Source organism: Rhincodon typus, chromosome 21, assembly GCF_021869965.1.
Source record: "Rhincodon typus isolate 14 chromosome 21, sRhiTyp1.1, whole genome shotgun sequence".
Lineage (NCBI taxonomy): Eukaryota > Metazoa > Chordata > Chondrichthyes > Orectolobiformes > Rhincodontidae > Rhincodon > Rhincodon typus.
The window spans coordinates 27,510,965-27,524,238 of record NC_063352.1 but is presented as its reverse complement, the minus strand read 5'-3'; the positions used below and the strand labels follow the sequence as shown (position 1 = coordinate 27,524,238).

Sequence of the window (13,274 nt, the reverse complement as noted above, 5' to 3'; positions counted from 1 at the left end):
AGATGGCCTAAAAACCCTCCACTTCTTCCTCTCCCACAGGCCCAACCTATCCCCCTCCACTGACACCCTCATCCGCTTGATCGAACTCATCCTTACCCTTAACAACTTCTCCTTTAACTCCTCCCACTTCCTACAAACTAAAAGGGTGGTTCTGGGCACCCGTGTATGCCCAAGCTATGCCTACCTCTTCATAGGATACGTGGAACAATCCCTCTTCCGCTGTTACACTGGCACCATCCCTCACCTCTACCTCCGCTACATTGATGACAGTATCAGCACCGCCTCCTGCTCCCACGAGGAGCTTGAACATTCATCAGCTTTACTAACACCTTTCACCCTAACCTGAAATTTATCTGGGCCATCGCCGACACCTCCCTCCCCTTCCTGGACCTCTCTGTCTCCATCCCCGGTAACTGTCTCAGCACCAACATCTATTTCCACCAACTCCCACAGCTACCTTGACAAGACCTCTTCTCACCCACCCTCCTGCAAGAATGCAATTCCCTACTCCCAATTCCTCCGCCTCCGCCACATCTGCTCCCAAGGTGGAGTGTTCCACTCCCGGACATCCCAGATGTCCTCCTACTTCAAGAACCGCGACTTCCCCCCTCCCGTGATCCAAAATGCCCTCAACTGCTTCTCTTGCATTTCCTACACTTCTGTCTACAAAACCCCTCCCCCCAACAAAGATAAGGATAGAGTCCCCTGGTCCTCACATACCACCCCACCAACCTCTGTATCTAGCACATCATCCTTCGCCATTTCTACCACCTGCAATCCTACCCCCATGACCATAGATATATTTCCCTCCCTACCCCTATCTGCCTTTCGTAGGGTCCACTTGCTCTGCGACTCCCTCATCTGTTCCACACTGCCCACTAACCCCACCACACCCGGCACGTTTCCCTGCAATTGCAGGAAGTGCTACCTCTCCTCTCACCTCTATCTAAGGAACCAAGACAAACTTTCCATATCTAACAGGGGTTTACCTGTACATCCTCCAACCTGGTCTTCTGTATCCATTGCTCCTGATGTGGTCGCCTCTACATCGGTGAGACCAAACACAGAATTGGTGACCAATTCACGGAGCACCTGCTCTCTGTACGCCAAAATCAACAACACCTTCCAGTTACTAACCATTTTAACTCCCCCTCCCACTCCCTGGGTGACATGTCCATCCTGGGCCTCCTCCAGTGTCACAATGACGCCACATGCAAACTGGAAGAGTAACACTTCATATTCCACCTCAAGAGCCTACAGCCCAATGGCCTGAACATAGAATCCACCAGTTTCAAAATCTCCCTGGCCCTGGCCTCATTCCATCTCCAACCCTTCCTCTCATTCCTGCCTCCTTGACCTGACACAACCTGTCCATCTTCTTCCCCAACTCTCCACCCCACCCTTCCCACTGACCAATCCCCACTACTCCCTACTTGCATCCCCTTATCACCATCCCACCTACCTTCACCCAGCCCCACCCCTCCTCCCTCTATTTATTTCCCAGCTCCCTTACGCCTCCCCAGTTCTGAAGAAGGGTTCCAACCCAAATCATTGATTTTCCTTCTCCTCTGATTCTTCCTGACCTGCTGTGTTCCTCCAGCCCGACATTGTATTGACTCTAACTACACCATCTGCAGTTCTTGCTATCTCAAGTGCTACAATGAGATTCTGTTATACAGAGTGCTACAGTGAGAGTCTGTTATACAGATTGTCATAGTGGGGGTCTGTTATGCAGAGTTTTACAGTGAGAGTCTGTTACACAGTGTTACAGTGAGAGTCTGTTACACAGAGCGTTACAGTGTGAATCTGTTATACTGGATGTTACAATGAGAGTTTTTTATACAGGGTGCTATAGTGAGTCTTTAAACAGAATGTCACAGTGACAGAATGTTATACAGTGTGTTACACTGACTCTGTTTTACAGAGTGTTACAGCAGGTCTGTTATACAGAGCGTCACAGTGAGTCTTCATACAGCCTGTCACAGTGTGGGTCTGTTGTACAGAGTGTTACTGTCTATCTGTTATATAGAGTGTTACAATGAGGGTGTGTTTTACAATAGCTGTGAGACACCGCAAACAGTTCTAGAGGTCCTGTTCGACCTGGCATTAATGGAAGATGGAAGAGGCTGAGATGGAAAGTGCACTGCCATCCTGGCAATCCCTGTGTGGCAGCAGGATTTGAGGCTGTGAAGACAAGGGTTATTTGATTGCTCGATCTTCAGGTGAAGGGCATGGAGGAAACTCATACCCAATGTGTCATGTGACTTTTCAACCCCTGCCATCTATTGGGCCAGCTGTGTTGAGGCAACTGCTCAGTTGCTCAAGTCCTCTCCATGACAGAGGGACTGTCATGGAGGGGGAGCTGAAAGTCTGTGAACAGTTAGCCATGATGAGAGGAGACTCCACAGGAATGTCTTAGCTTTGTCCCAGCGCTGGCGCACACAGCTCAGTTGGGTCTGAATAGAGATAAGCTGCTTCCTTACAGTTGAGGAGGCAGAGAAGAATGAAGCAGAATTGACTGTTGCAGCCTGGAGGACTGCGTGGAGCATGGAAGATAGACACAGCCATGCCGCATGGATGAAGATTCTTGGTCTCGGGTGTCACAAGCTATAAGAGTCCTAGTGGAGTCTCAGAGGCAGATGAATTCCTGAATGTCTGAGAATTTTAAAGCCAAACAATGATGAGGTGCTAGCAACGCATGTGCTAAAGGGATTTAAACAAATGAACTCCCCAACTGAGAGGATGGCCATATGGCTGATGTGTGATGTGCTACACCTCTGAGAGGTGACAGAAGCTGTTCACGTACCTGCACAGGAGGAATGAGACTCTCTGGAGCACAGACACTCTGTCTCTGATGCTGTATAGATGCTTATCTTGGATGCCAGCTGCTTGCTAGCCAATAGCTTCATCCAGCATGTCTAAGCACCATGAACAGGCTCAGGTTGTCAAAGCAGCTGGAGAAGGTGCCACACATCCCAAAAGGCACTATGACAGTGTTAGACAGTGAGAGTTACAGTGATAGTGTGCTGTACAGAAGGTGTTAGAGTGAGATAGCATTATTTATAGTTTGTTTTTAATGGCTGTCATATTCTCTCCTCTGTTTTGTTGACCAGTAATCACTGTGAACATTTGCTGTAAATTATATAGTACAAACCTTTATTTGCATTCATTTCTGTTCATTTTCTTGACCCTGAAAATGATAGTATATATTAAATTAAACCATGGACTGGATATTGAAAATGCAAGAGAAACTCAAAATGTTCAATACAAAGCTATATTTTTTGTTGTCATGACAGACACCTTCTGCAGACCTTACACGGAATTTTATCTTAATGCACTCCCATTCGCTGTAGTATGGGCTACAAAGTGTTATTGTCAGATAGAGATACCTCCAAATTTGTCCAATTTCAGAACAGAACCTAGCCAACTTAAGACAATCCATCACTGTGCAGGATAGAATATATTGGATGGGATATATTCTCTGTTTTAGGAACTGAGAACATAGCAAGAATGAAGCAGATTTAAGGGTTGGAAGAGATGTTTGGACTAAAGGGAGAGGAGCCCATGTGATCCATATCCTTCCATCCACCACAATGACGTGTCATTCCCAAGGTGACTGTCACCTTCCCCACTCTATTCCTGCCTAGGACAAGCAGACTGCTCCTCTGCCCTCCTCCATCTCTGCCCCTGCCCTTCCTTTCCCTATCCCCACCTACACTCCTCCATTCCCCATCTCTACTCCCTCTCTCCCCTTCCTTCTCACTCTCTCCATCACCCTGTTTCCTCCTGCCCTGCATCTCTTTCCACCATCCCTCTCCCATTTCCCCTCACTTCATTCCCCTCTCTACTCACTCTTTCTCTCTCTCTAAGCCTCTCCCAACCCAGATCTCCTCTTACCCACTCCCCAGCATCCCCATACCCTTTTCTTCCCTCCCCACCTCTATCCTCCCACTGCCTTGATCCCTCCGACTCACTGTCCAATCGCCCCCTCCCAAACTCCAATTCCCCGTCCTTCTGCTGGGTCTTCTTGATTTTCACTATCTCTTCACTCTATATGAATCTTCTTTTCCTGCATTCTATGTGAGAGCAGAGCATCTCACGGTATTAAACTCAAATTACCAGGCCTTTCTCTTGACACTGTTTCTGACAGCATGGCTGAAACTGCTCCCCAGAAAGCTTTATTACACTGTGCTGGGGTATAATCTAATTCTCACCCCAGTTAAATATCCACTGTTACAATGGAATGATTTCTGTTCTAAGATGGGGGAGGTAGGGAATTTGACTTTACATTAAAGTTACCAAGCTTTAGATGAGGCATTAAACTGAAGCCCCAGCTCCTTGTGTCTGTTCTTCTAAAATTTTAAACATTCCGTAGCAGGAGCTCTCTTTCTTTCTCTCTGTCTCTCTCTACCCCTCTCTCTCCCTCTGGGTTTATGTTCATCCATCAAACTATCCAGCATTATACCTGACCCATACCGTACCTCACCCATACTATACCTAACTTATACTATACCTGATCCATACTATACCTGGTCCATACTGTACATAATGCATACAGTACCTGATCCATACCATACCTGACCGATACTATACCTGAATCATTCTTTACCTGACCCAAAGTGTACATGACCATAGTGTACATGACCCATACTATACATGATTAATACAATACCTGACCTATATTGTACCTGACCCATACTGTACCTAACCCATACCATACCTGATCCATACTGCAATAAACACAGAAAATAGTGTATTATTCCAAATTTCCAGCATCCATAGTACTCTATTGTTCTAACCCATAGAGAGGCTGATCAGCTCATGTGCCGTACCATGCTGTGCCCAATTTGACTGTACCTAACCCAACCTGTGTGTACCGAACACGTGCTATACCTGGTTGCCTTGTATCTGACTCATGATGTACTTGACTGAGCTGTACGTGACACATGATGTACTTGACTGAGCTATACCTGACTCATGCTGTACTTGACTGAGTTGTCCTGGAAATGTTTGCTCTGTGCTATACCTGAGCCGTAATGCCTGAAAAATGATACTTCCTGTGATGCAATGGAGGAGATGTGGATGGATAGTCGTTAATGCAGAGTGAGAGAAATTCAAGGAAAGTATTTCCTAGATTTCACTAGAACATGATGGATTGAAAGAGTTAAATTTTAAAGTAAGGTTACATTGATTTACTTTGCATTCCCTAGAGTATAGAATGTTGAAGGGAGATCTAATCAAGTTGTTTAGAATGCTAAAAGGATTCAATGGGAAAATGGAGAGAAAACATTTCTCTTGTAAAGGAATCTGGAATAAGAAACACAATTTTCAAATTGCAGTCAAAACTTCAGCAGCAAAATGAGGAAGCATTTTTCATCCAAAGGAGACTGGAAAACTAGGACTCCGTCCCTGCTCCCTGCCTTCCCCCTCTAGGATATGCTATAGCTGCTGGGGATCAATTGGAAATTTCAAGGCTGAAACTGATATATTTTTGTTAGTCAGTATCAAAAGATATGGAGTAAAGCCAGGTAATAAAGTTAAGATATAAATCAAGCATGGTGTAATTAAATGCTAGTACAGCTGTAAGGGGCTGAATAGCCTCCTCCTGTTTCTATATTGAGTTATTTTTGCAGTGATTCCACTCTGTCACGAGAGGGTGCATCATTGAGAATTAAAACGAACAAACAAACATAACATTTCTGACAAGCTATAAAGTCATAAAAGTTCGTTCAAGACAAATCTCATTAAACGTTGTATAACTTGTACTTGCTGGAGTAGTGCTAATGCATGTTGACAATGACTTTACACTGTCAGCATCCCATGTACCTGAATCCTAACAAAGGCTTGTAGACAGAAGTACTGCTTTGATTTATATTGCTCTGTACATATAAAGGCAGGATCTGGATCTGATACTCCTGATTTATCACTTTTATAAGAGAATGAGGTGGTGAGGAGAGAAGCAAAGAAGCCATCATGGACAGATGTGGAAGTGGCTGCAGGATTGCAATGTAACAGTTGCTAAGCTGGGGAGGGTAGATTGGGTAGTTGTTAATACGTTGCATCACCATCTCAAACACCAAGAGTTTAAATTGGCATTATGGCACCCCAGACAAATTACCCTGAAAGTAAATGACTTGTCAGAAAAATCCAACCTTATTCATTCATTTGTTAGGGAAGGAAGAATAGCCTTTCACCTATTTGATCTACATATGACTCCAGTCCCAACCCAAAGTGGTCAAATCTTAATTAGCCTTTCAAGTGGCCTGACAAGTCATTAAGTTCCAGCTATTTCAAATTCTACAAAATATTGTTGTGTTTTCTCATGTAGAGGGGAATATTTCCTAGAAAAAGCAAGATGATGAAATTAATCTAATGTTGAACAAAAAGGGGCCTTTTGATTTGAAATTTCCTATTTTTCTATCTCTTAGATTTAATTTTAATTTGATTGGACTAAGATTCATCAGAAGCAGAACAGAAATCAACATGAAAACAGAAACTGCAAAACCTCAAACATAAACCTCTCCCCTTAATCCATGTTCATTACATTCTCTGCAATCTCACCATTCTAATTAATTCCAATGCTCTCTGATCACTTTCATGCTCTCTGAAATGCTCTCTCTCCTACCCTAAAATTTCATTTCCCTCAATGTCATTTCCTCTTCTTGACACTTGGTCCCCTATCTCCCTTAACTAGATAAATTAAGAAAAAGAACTAACTGGATTCATTACAAATTAAAAATTGTAATGGAAAATGAGCATCATTAGAAACTGACCAACCTCCAGGCTCCAGATATTTCCATCTGTGTTAGTGATGAAATTATTGATTTTTTAATCTTCCAAAACTGTCCCAATTCAGGAATCATTCTGATTGGTAGTTTTTCAATCAATGTCGCTGCTATCATTTAAGAAGGATGGGAGATGGAAACATTAGTTGTGAGGAAGTTATTGGAATCTGTTATTAGGGACAGAGTGGCTGAGCATTTGGGCAAATATGAGTTTGCTAGTGGAAGCCATATAGAATTGAAATAGGTAAGTCATGTCAAAAAACCTAGTCGAAATTTTAGAATTAATGTTACCATCTGCCACCTTCAAAATTCACTGCCTTCCTCACTAACTCACAGCTGCAGCAGTGCGTATCATGTCCAAGATGTGCTGTGGCAACTTACCACAGCTCCAATAACAGCACCTTTAAAACTCATAACCTTTCCAACAAAGAAGTCCAAGAGTAACAGAGACATGGGAACACCACCACCTGCAGGTTCCCCTCAAGCCACTCATCACCCTGACGTGGAAATATATCACTGTTTATTCAGTGTCACTCGGTCAAAATCCTAGAACTCCTTTCCACATCAGCACTGTCACACCACAAGGACTGCAGCAATCCAAGAACGCAGCTCACTACTACCTTCTCAATGGGCAATAAATGCTGGCCCAGGCACGCATCCCATGAAAGAACACATTTTTAAAGAATGCAGTAGATGGGTGAGCATCTGTGGAAGTTATATAAACATTCAGCAAGGTTCCACAAGAGTCAGTTATCAAAAATGAGAAGGCATGGAATTGGAGGCAACCTAATAAGCTTATCTCAGTAATTGATTTAGAGGAGCAGAATGATGGCTGTGTGTTCTAATGATTAGGATGTGCCCCAAGGATCAATACTGCCCTTCAGCTTTTCTAGTGGCATGTGAGGAAGGCAAAGAACATACTTACCTCTGTTACCACAGCTAGGGTTCTCCTGGATAACACAGTGTGGAGTGGAGGAACACAGCAGGCCAGGCAGCATCAGACGAGCAGGAAAGTTGACGTTTCAGGTCGGGACCCTTCTTTAGAAATTTCAACATTCCTGTTCCAACAGCTCCACACTGTGTTATCTCTGACTCCAACATCAGCAGTTCTTACTATCTCTCCTAGGGTTCTCCTGGAACAGGTCTTGACCCTGGTTCATGTGAGGCACTACTTGCATGGCTGACTAAGAGACCTGCCCACTCATATTGCCTGTCATAGACAGACCAGAAAGATTCACAGCTTGATAACCATCCCAGCTCACCATGCTCACATTGGGGCAGCACAGTGGCACAGTAGTTAGCACTCCTGCCTCACAGCGCCAGGGACCTGGGTTCAATTCCACCCTTGGGCGACTGTCTGTGTGGAGTTTTCACATTCTCCCCGTGTCTGTGTGGGTTTCCTCCAGGTGCTCTGGTTTCCTCCCACAGTCCAAAAATGTGCAGGCTTGTGGATTGGCCATTCTAAATTGTGCGTAGTGTTCAGGGATGTGTAGATTAGGTGGGTTATAGTGGGATGGGTTTGGGTGGGTGGCTCTGAGGGGGTTGGTGTGGACTTGTTGGGCCGAAGGGCCTGTTTCCACACTGTAGGGATTCTATGATAATGTAACAAACAAACTATTTGCAGCCGTCAGCTGCTGGTGTGGTTCAAACCCAGGGTGTCTACCTCAGAGGCACTGATCCTATGTCTGCACCACAAGGCTTCCCCAGGCTTTTGAGTGAAGCCTTACAGACCAATGTATGCCTAAGTTTGCAGACACTCAGTAAAGTTGGGCTGTAAGACAGTGCAGATGGCTGTATAAAGTTGTGAAGGTATATTGATAGATGTAGAAAGTGAGGGAAAATTGTTCAAGTGGGAAAGTGAGGTCACCCATTAAGAAAGATCAAAACTGCTTCTCATCCAAAGATCCCTCCCAATTCTCTGTCATCAACCCTGAACCTCTCTCTCCTTCTCTAATGAGCCACACTTTTCCCAGATCTCACTATCTCCCATCATTGGTGACATCTCCTTGCGCTGCTCCAACATTTTTATCTCTTTGGATCTCCTTTAAAACCTAAATCTCAGTCCTTTTTTTCCGATTTCTCTGCCCATTCTCCTTTCCCTGGGAGGTATCTGTCCCTAGCCTGTGTGCTGTAGCCTCTATGGGCTGTTCTGGTGTACCCTGCCTTGCTGGGACAGTACCTGAGTGAAGGCGGCGGGTCCTGGCCGACAGCGCTGCTTTACAAACCTCTGGGTTGTAGAGGTTTTCTTTTGCATTCTCCCTGTTTGATAAGAGACGCGTAAGATAACGCGAGCGGTGACCGTCAGGGAGCGGAGGACGGCTGGTTTAAATATTCAGATCCCAGCCCGTTCTGCGTCGGTATTCCTCGACAACTTTGGAGTTTTCAAGAAAAAAATCCAGGAGGAGGGAGACGGAGCGGACGGAGGAGAGCAGAGTCCCTGAATGCAGTGCCCTGGACCCGGTTAGCAGGCACACAGAGGGTCCGGGAATGATAGGGAGCTCTCCCTGTCAGTGTCTGTGTGCGAGAGGCAGAGAGACAGGGGTCTGTGAGTGTGTGAGTGTGAGACAGAGTGTCAGTGTGTGTGTGTGTATGTGTGTGAGAGAGAGTGTGTCTATGAGAAGGAGGGAGAGAGTATGAGGAGAGAGAGTGTACGAGGGAGAGAGTGTGTGAGAAGGAGAGTTTGAGAGAGAGAGGGACAGTGTCTCTGAGGGAGAGAATGTGTGAGAGGGAGAAAGTGTGAGAGAGGGAGAGAGATATTGTGTGTGAGAGAGAGGGAGTGCTTCTGCGTCTCTGTCTCTATTTGTGTGTGTGTGTCTGTGTATCTGTGTGTGTTTACCTTTGTAACTGTGTGTGTCTTGTGTGTGTGTGTGGGTGTGTCTGTGTGTCTGTGTGTGTGTGTCTGTGTGGGTGGGTGTGTGTCTGTGTCTGTGTGGGTGTGTGTGTCTGTGTGGCTGTGTGTGTCTGTGCGTGTCTGTGTGTGTGTGTGGGTGTGTGTCTGTGTGTGGGGGTGTGTGTGTGTGTGTCTGTGTGTGTGTGTGGGTGTGTGTCTGTGTGTGTGGGTGGGTGTGTGTGTGTCTGTGAGTGTGTGGGTGGGTGTGTGTGTGGGTGGGTGTGTGTGTGTCTGTGTGTGGGTGTGTGTCTGTGTCTGTGTCTGTGTGTGGGTGTGTGTCTGTGTGTGTGTGTGTGGAGAGAGACTGTGTGCTTCCCCCTGCAGTGTCAGCTCTCTCCTTGCTTTACCAAATGCACGGAGCAGGGAGCTGCCAGCAATGTGCAGCATCTCCAAGTAGAGCGGGCCAAGTGCAGTTGGGGAAAGGGCTGGGTTCCCGGAGCTGACCTTGCCCCTGGTCTCCCTGAAGCCTGGCAGTGTCCCTGCTCTAGCGGCCAGGCTCCTCCGCCCTCAGCCTGTGCCCACACCCAGATGTCCGAAGATCCGGTGCCGAGCTCCTGGACCAAGATCATGTTCGCGCCCCTGTTAGCAGTTGCCCTGAGACATGGCATCTAGACTAGGGGTGAGAGTGGTGCCAACTTCACCCAGAGGGGCGCGCAGGTTCGTCTTCATCTTCAGCCTCTCGCTCTCCTTCACCTACCTGTGTTACAGCCTCATGTTCTGCGGCCAGTCCATCATGCAGAAGCCGCTGGCTTTTCCCGAGCACCGAGCCTGCTATCTGCTGCAGAGATCCCAGCACTGTGGCCACTCTGCCCGGCCTGGGGACCCCGCAGCCCCCAACAGGACACTCAGCCCCAGCAGCCCGGGGACTGGCGTACCTCCGGAACGGCAGAGGGCCAGCGACACGTCCCCAAGGCCGGGCAGCAAGCGCCTGCCCCTGGCCATCATCGTCGGCGTGAAGAAAGGAGGGACCCGGGCGGTGCTGGAGTTCATCCGAGTCCACCCTGAGGTCAGGGCACTCGGCACTGAGCCTCACTTCTTCGACAGGCACTACGAGAAAGGACTGGAGTGGTACAGGTAAGACTGACATTGGCACAGTGTGGATGGGCATAGGCACGGGCACTGGGTGAACTTACCATGGGCACTGTATATGTTTTAATGGTCTGATATTGGTACAGTATGTGCATGGTATCAGGGTAGAATTGGCATCATAAAGGCACAATGTGGGTATGATTAGAGCATAGTGTGCCACTTTATGGAGTGACATGGTTTGGATTGTCTGGCTGTACAAACCAACCTCAAGCCCTCACACTTCTATTTTCTGCATTTAACATCTTCCTCTGTTTTAATCTATTTACATCTGTCGCTACAACCATTTTCTCACTCTCTACCTATAAACTATTTTGAAAGTCGGTGGGAAATTCTGCATTTGTTGGAGGCTTGTATCAGATTGTCACATGGAACTGTATAAGGTGTGTAAGATGTGTCCCACTCCTCCCTACCCATTTCCAGATGTGACAGGTACCTCTCTCTCCAGATGTGACATGTATCAGATCTTAAATGTAGCTGATCCTTTGTTAAATTATTTTAAAGTGACCTCCATATTTTGGTGCTTTACTTTTTAAACAGTTTAATTAGTGTCTGAGTGATACAGTTGAAGGGTTAATGTGCTTATTTCTGTACATTCTGCAGATTGGGTTGTATCTCAGTTTCACTGCCTGCTTTTCCTGGTTTGCCTCCTGTCAGACCTGCTCACTTACAGACAGGACAGATAAGGAACCAATCCTTAACTAGCCTGGATAGTTGGTTTGGGGGGGAAAATAATTTGTGTCATCATGACTATTCCTGTTGTTCTAACTCGGGGACAGAGGCATGTTAATGATTCTTAATCCTCTCATCAAGGGGCAATGTCTTATAGAAACCTTTTTGATTAATTTGTGAACACATAAAGCTACAACGTTATCAATTTGAAAGTATATATGACAGTTTTTCTCTGTCTGTCCCTCCATCTTTCAAAATCTCCCTCCCTACCTCTCTCCTGCACTCCTCTTCCCCCCACCCCCCACCTCTCTCTCTCCATTCCATTCCATCCTTCTCTCCCCCAATTTCTCTGTCTGGTTTCCACCTCTGCTTGCTCCTTCCCTTTCTCTTTTCCTCCCTCCCATTCTCTCTCCTTTCTGGTTGCTGTCTTCCCTCCACCCTCACTCTCTCACCCTCCCTTTTTCCCCTTCACAGAATAGACTTGTCACCAAATGCCCATTAAGAAAAAGTGTATATTTAGGAGAAAAAAGTGACAGACTCCCCCAAGGGCTGATTGGGAAAATGGCCCTTGCTGCAGAGTAATTAAACATATAGAGCAGGAAGATCCCAGACTGCAGCCTTACTCCGTGTTGAGTCAGCTGGTAATAACCCCATTGACTGTGGACCAGGGCAGGGAACATGGCCTCCATGGGCAGAGGGCACATACACCAGGTGAGGACAGAATCAGGTTTGATCCAGATGCCCTACATGTTGGAACAACCAGTCGCCACTCACTGTCTGAGCCCAGAGATGAGAAATGGGGATATTCAGGTTGGCAACTGAGGAGCAGTCAGGGGTCAGTAGGAAGTCTCTTCCCCTTGCAAGAAAGTAGCACAAAAACTAGGGAGAATACAGCAAACAGCTGCAAGAGGGAAATCTGTGAGTTTGTATCTCAGCCTCTCCTCAGACTCTGTGAACTGAGTCATCTTCTTCCAGTGCACACCTAATCCATCTAGAAAGTACAGTTTTTTACACACATTAAAATAACAATATTAAATAAAACAGGGGCCAGGCAAAGCAGATCAAATCAAAATGTAAAACCTCAATCTGTTTCCGTGCACAGTGTGTTATCCAGTTATTGTAGTCTGAATGGTGGAATTTTATTCTGCCATCTCCACCCATAAAGTAATGTAAACTTGGCATGACAGTAATAAAGTTGGTATTTTAAGTGTGTGGTCATTATAGATAAGGAATTTCTACCAGGCAGCAGTGTGACTTGCTAACAGACTGACAATATTTCTTTCGCAAGTTCAGGATGTAGGTGAGATATTGGAATGGAGATACCCATTCCTACTGTCAGCCTCTGTGACAGATTCCCTGATTTGCTTCCTCGCCCCCACCCTGCAGTAAATGGTATTAGTTGAATCCTTCTTATCTGTTGATCAGGAGAGCCACAAGCTGAGACTCAAGTATTATCCATCAGTACAAAATAAGAGCCTTGTTTTACAGCATCAAATAGTGCCCAGGATATAATACACAAACTGCAAGATAACAGGGTCTTGTTTAATTTTTTTGTCACTCTCTCTTTCAAAATCTGTGTGTGTGAACATTAAAGAAGAATGAAATTAGGTCTGACTTTGATGAGCTTGTTTGTTTTTATTGTATTTGTCCCTCATCAGCCTGAGGGACAGGAACCGATGATTACCCTTTGCATTAGTGTGAACATTGAACACTTATCAATTAGCAAGAATTGCTAACATTACCTTTATTGGCAGCTGTAGCTTAATGAGCAACGTTCTCATCTCAGAGGCAGCAAGTCCCACACCAGAGACTCTTGCATATAATCCAGCCTAACACACACA

General features: G+C 45.9%; 1 protein-coding gene across 1 annotated transcript in view; it reads left to right on the top strand.

Moving 5' to 3' along the window:
* The first annotated feature begins 10,153 nt into the window (after positions 1–10,153).
* Positions 10,154–13,274, top strand: part of hs3st2 (heparan sulfate (glucosamine) 3-O-sulfotransferase 2) — a 63,351-nt gene continuing 60,230 nt past the window's right edge. Inside the window, exon 1 of the mRNA XM_020535002.2 lies at positions 10,154–10,749. Within this exon, the coding sequence (XP_020390591.1) occupies positions 10,277–10,749 (473 nt within the window). The 5' untranslated portion in view covers positions 10,154–10,276. The remainder of the gene's footprint in view (positions 10,750–13,274) is intronic.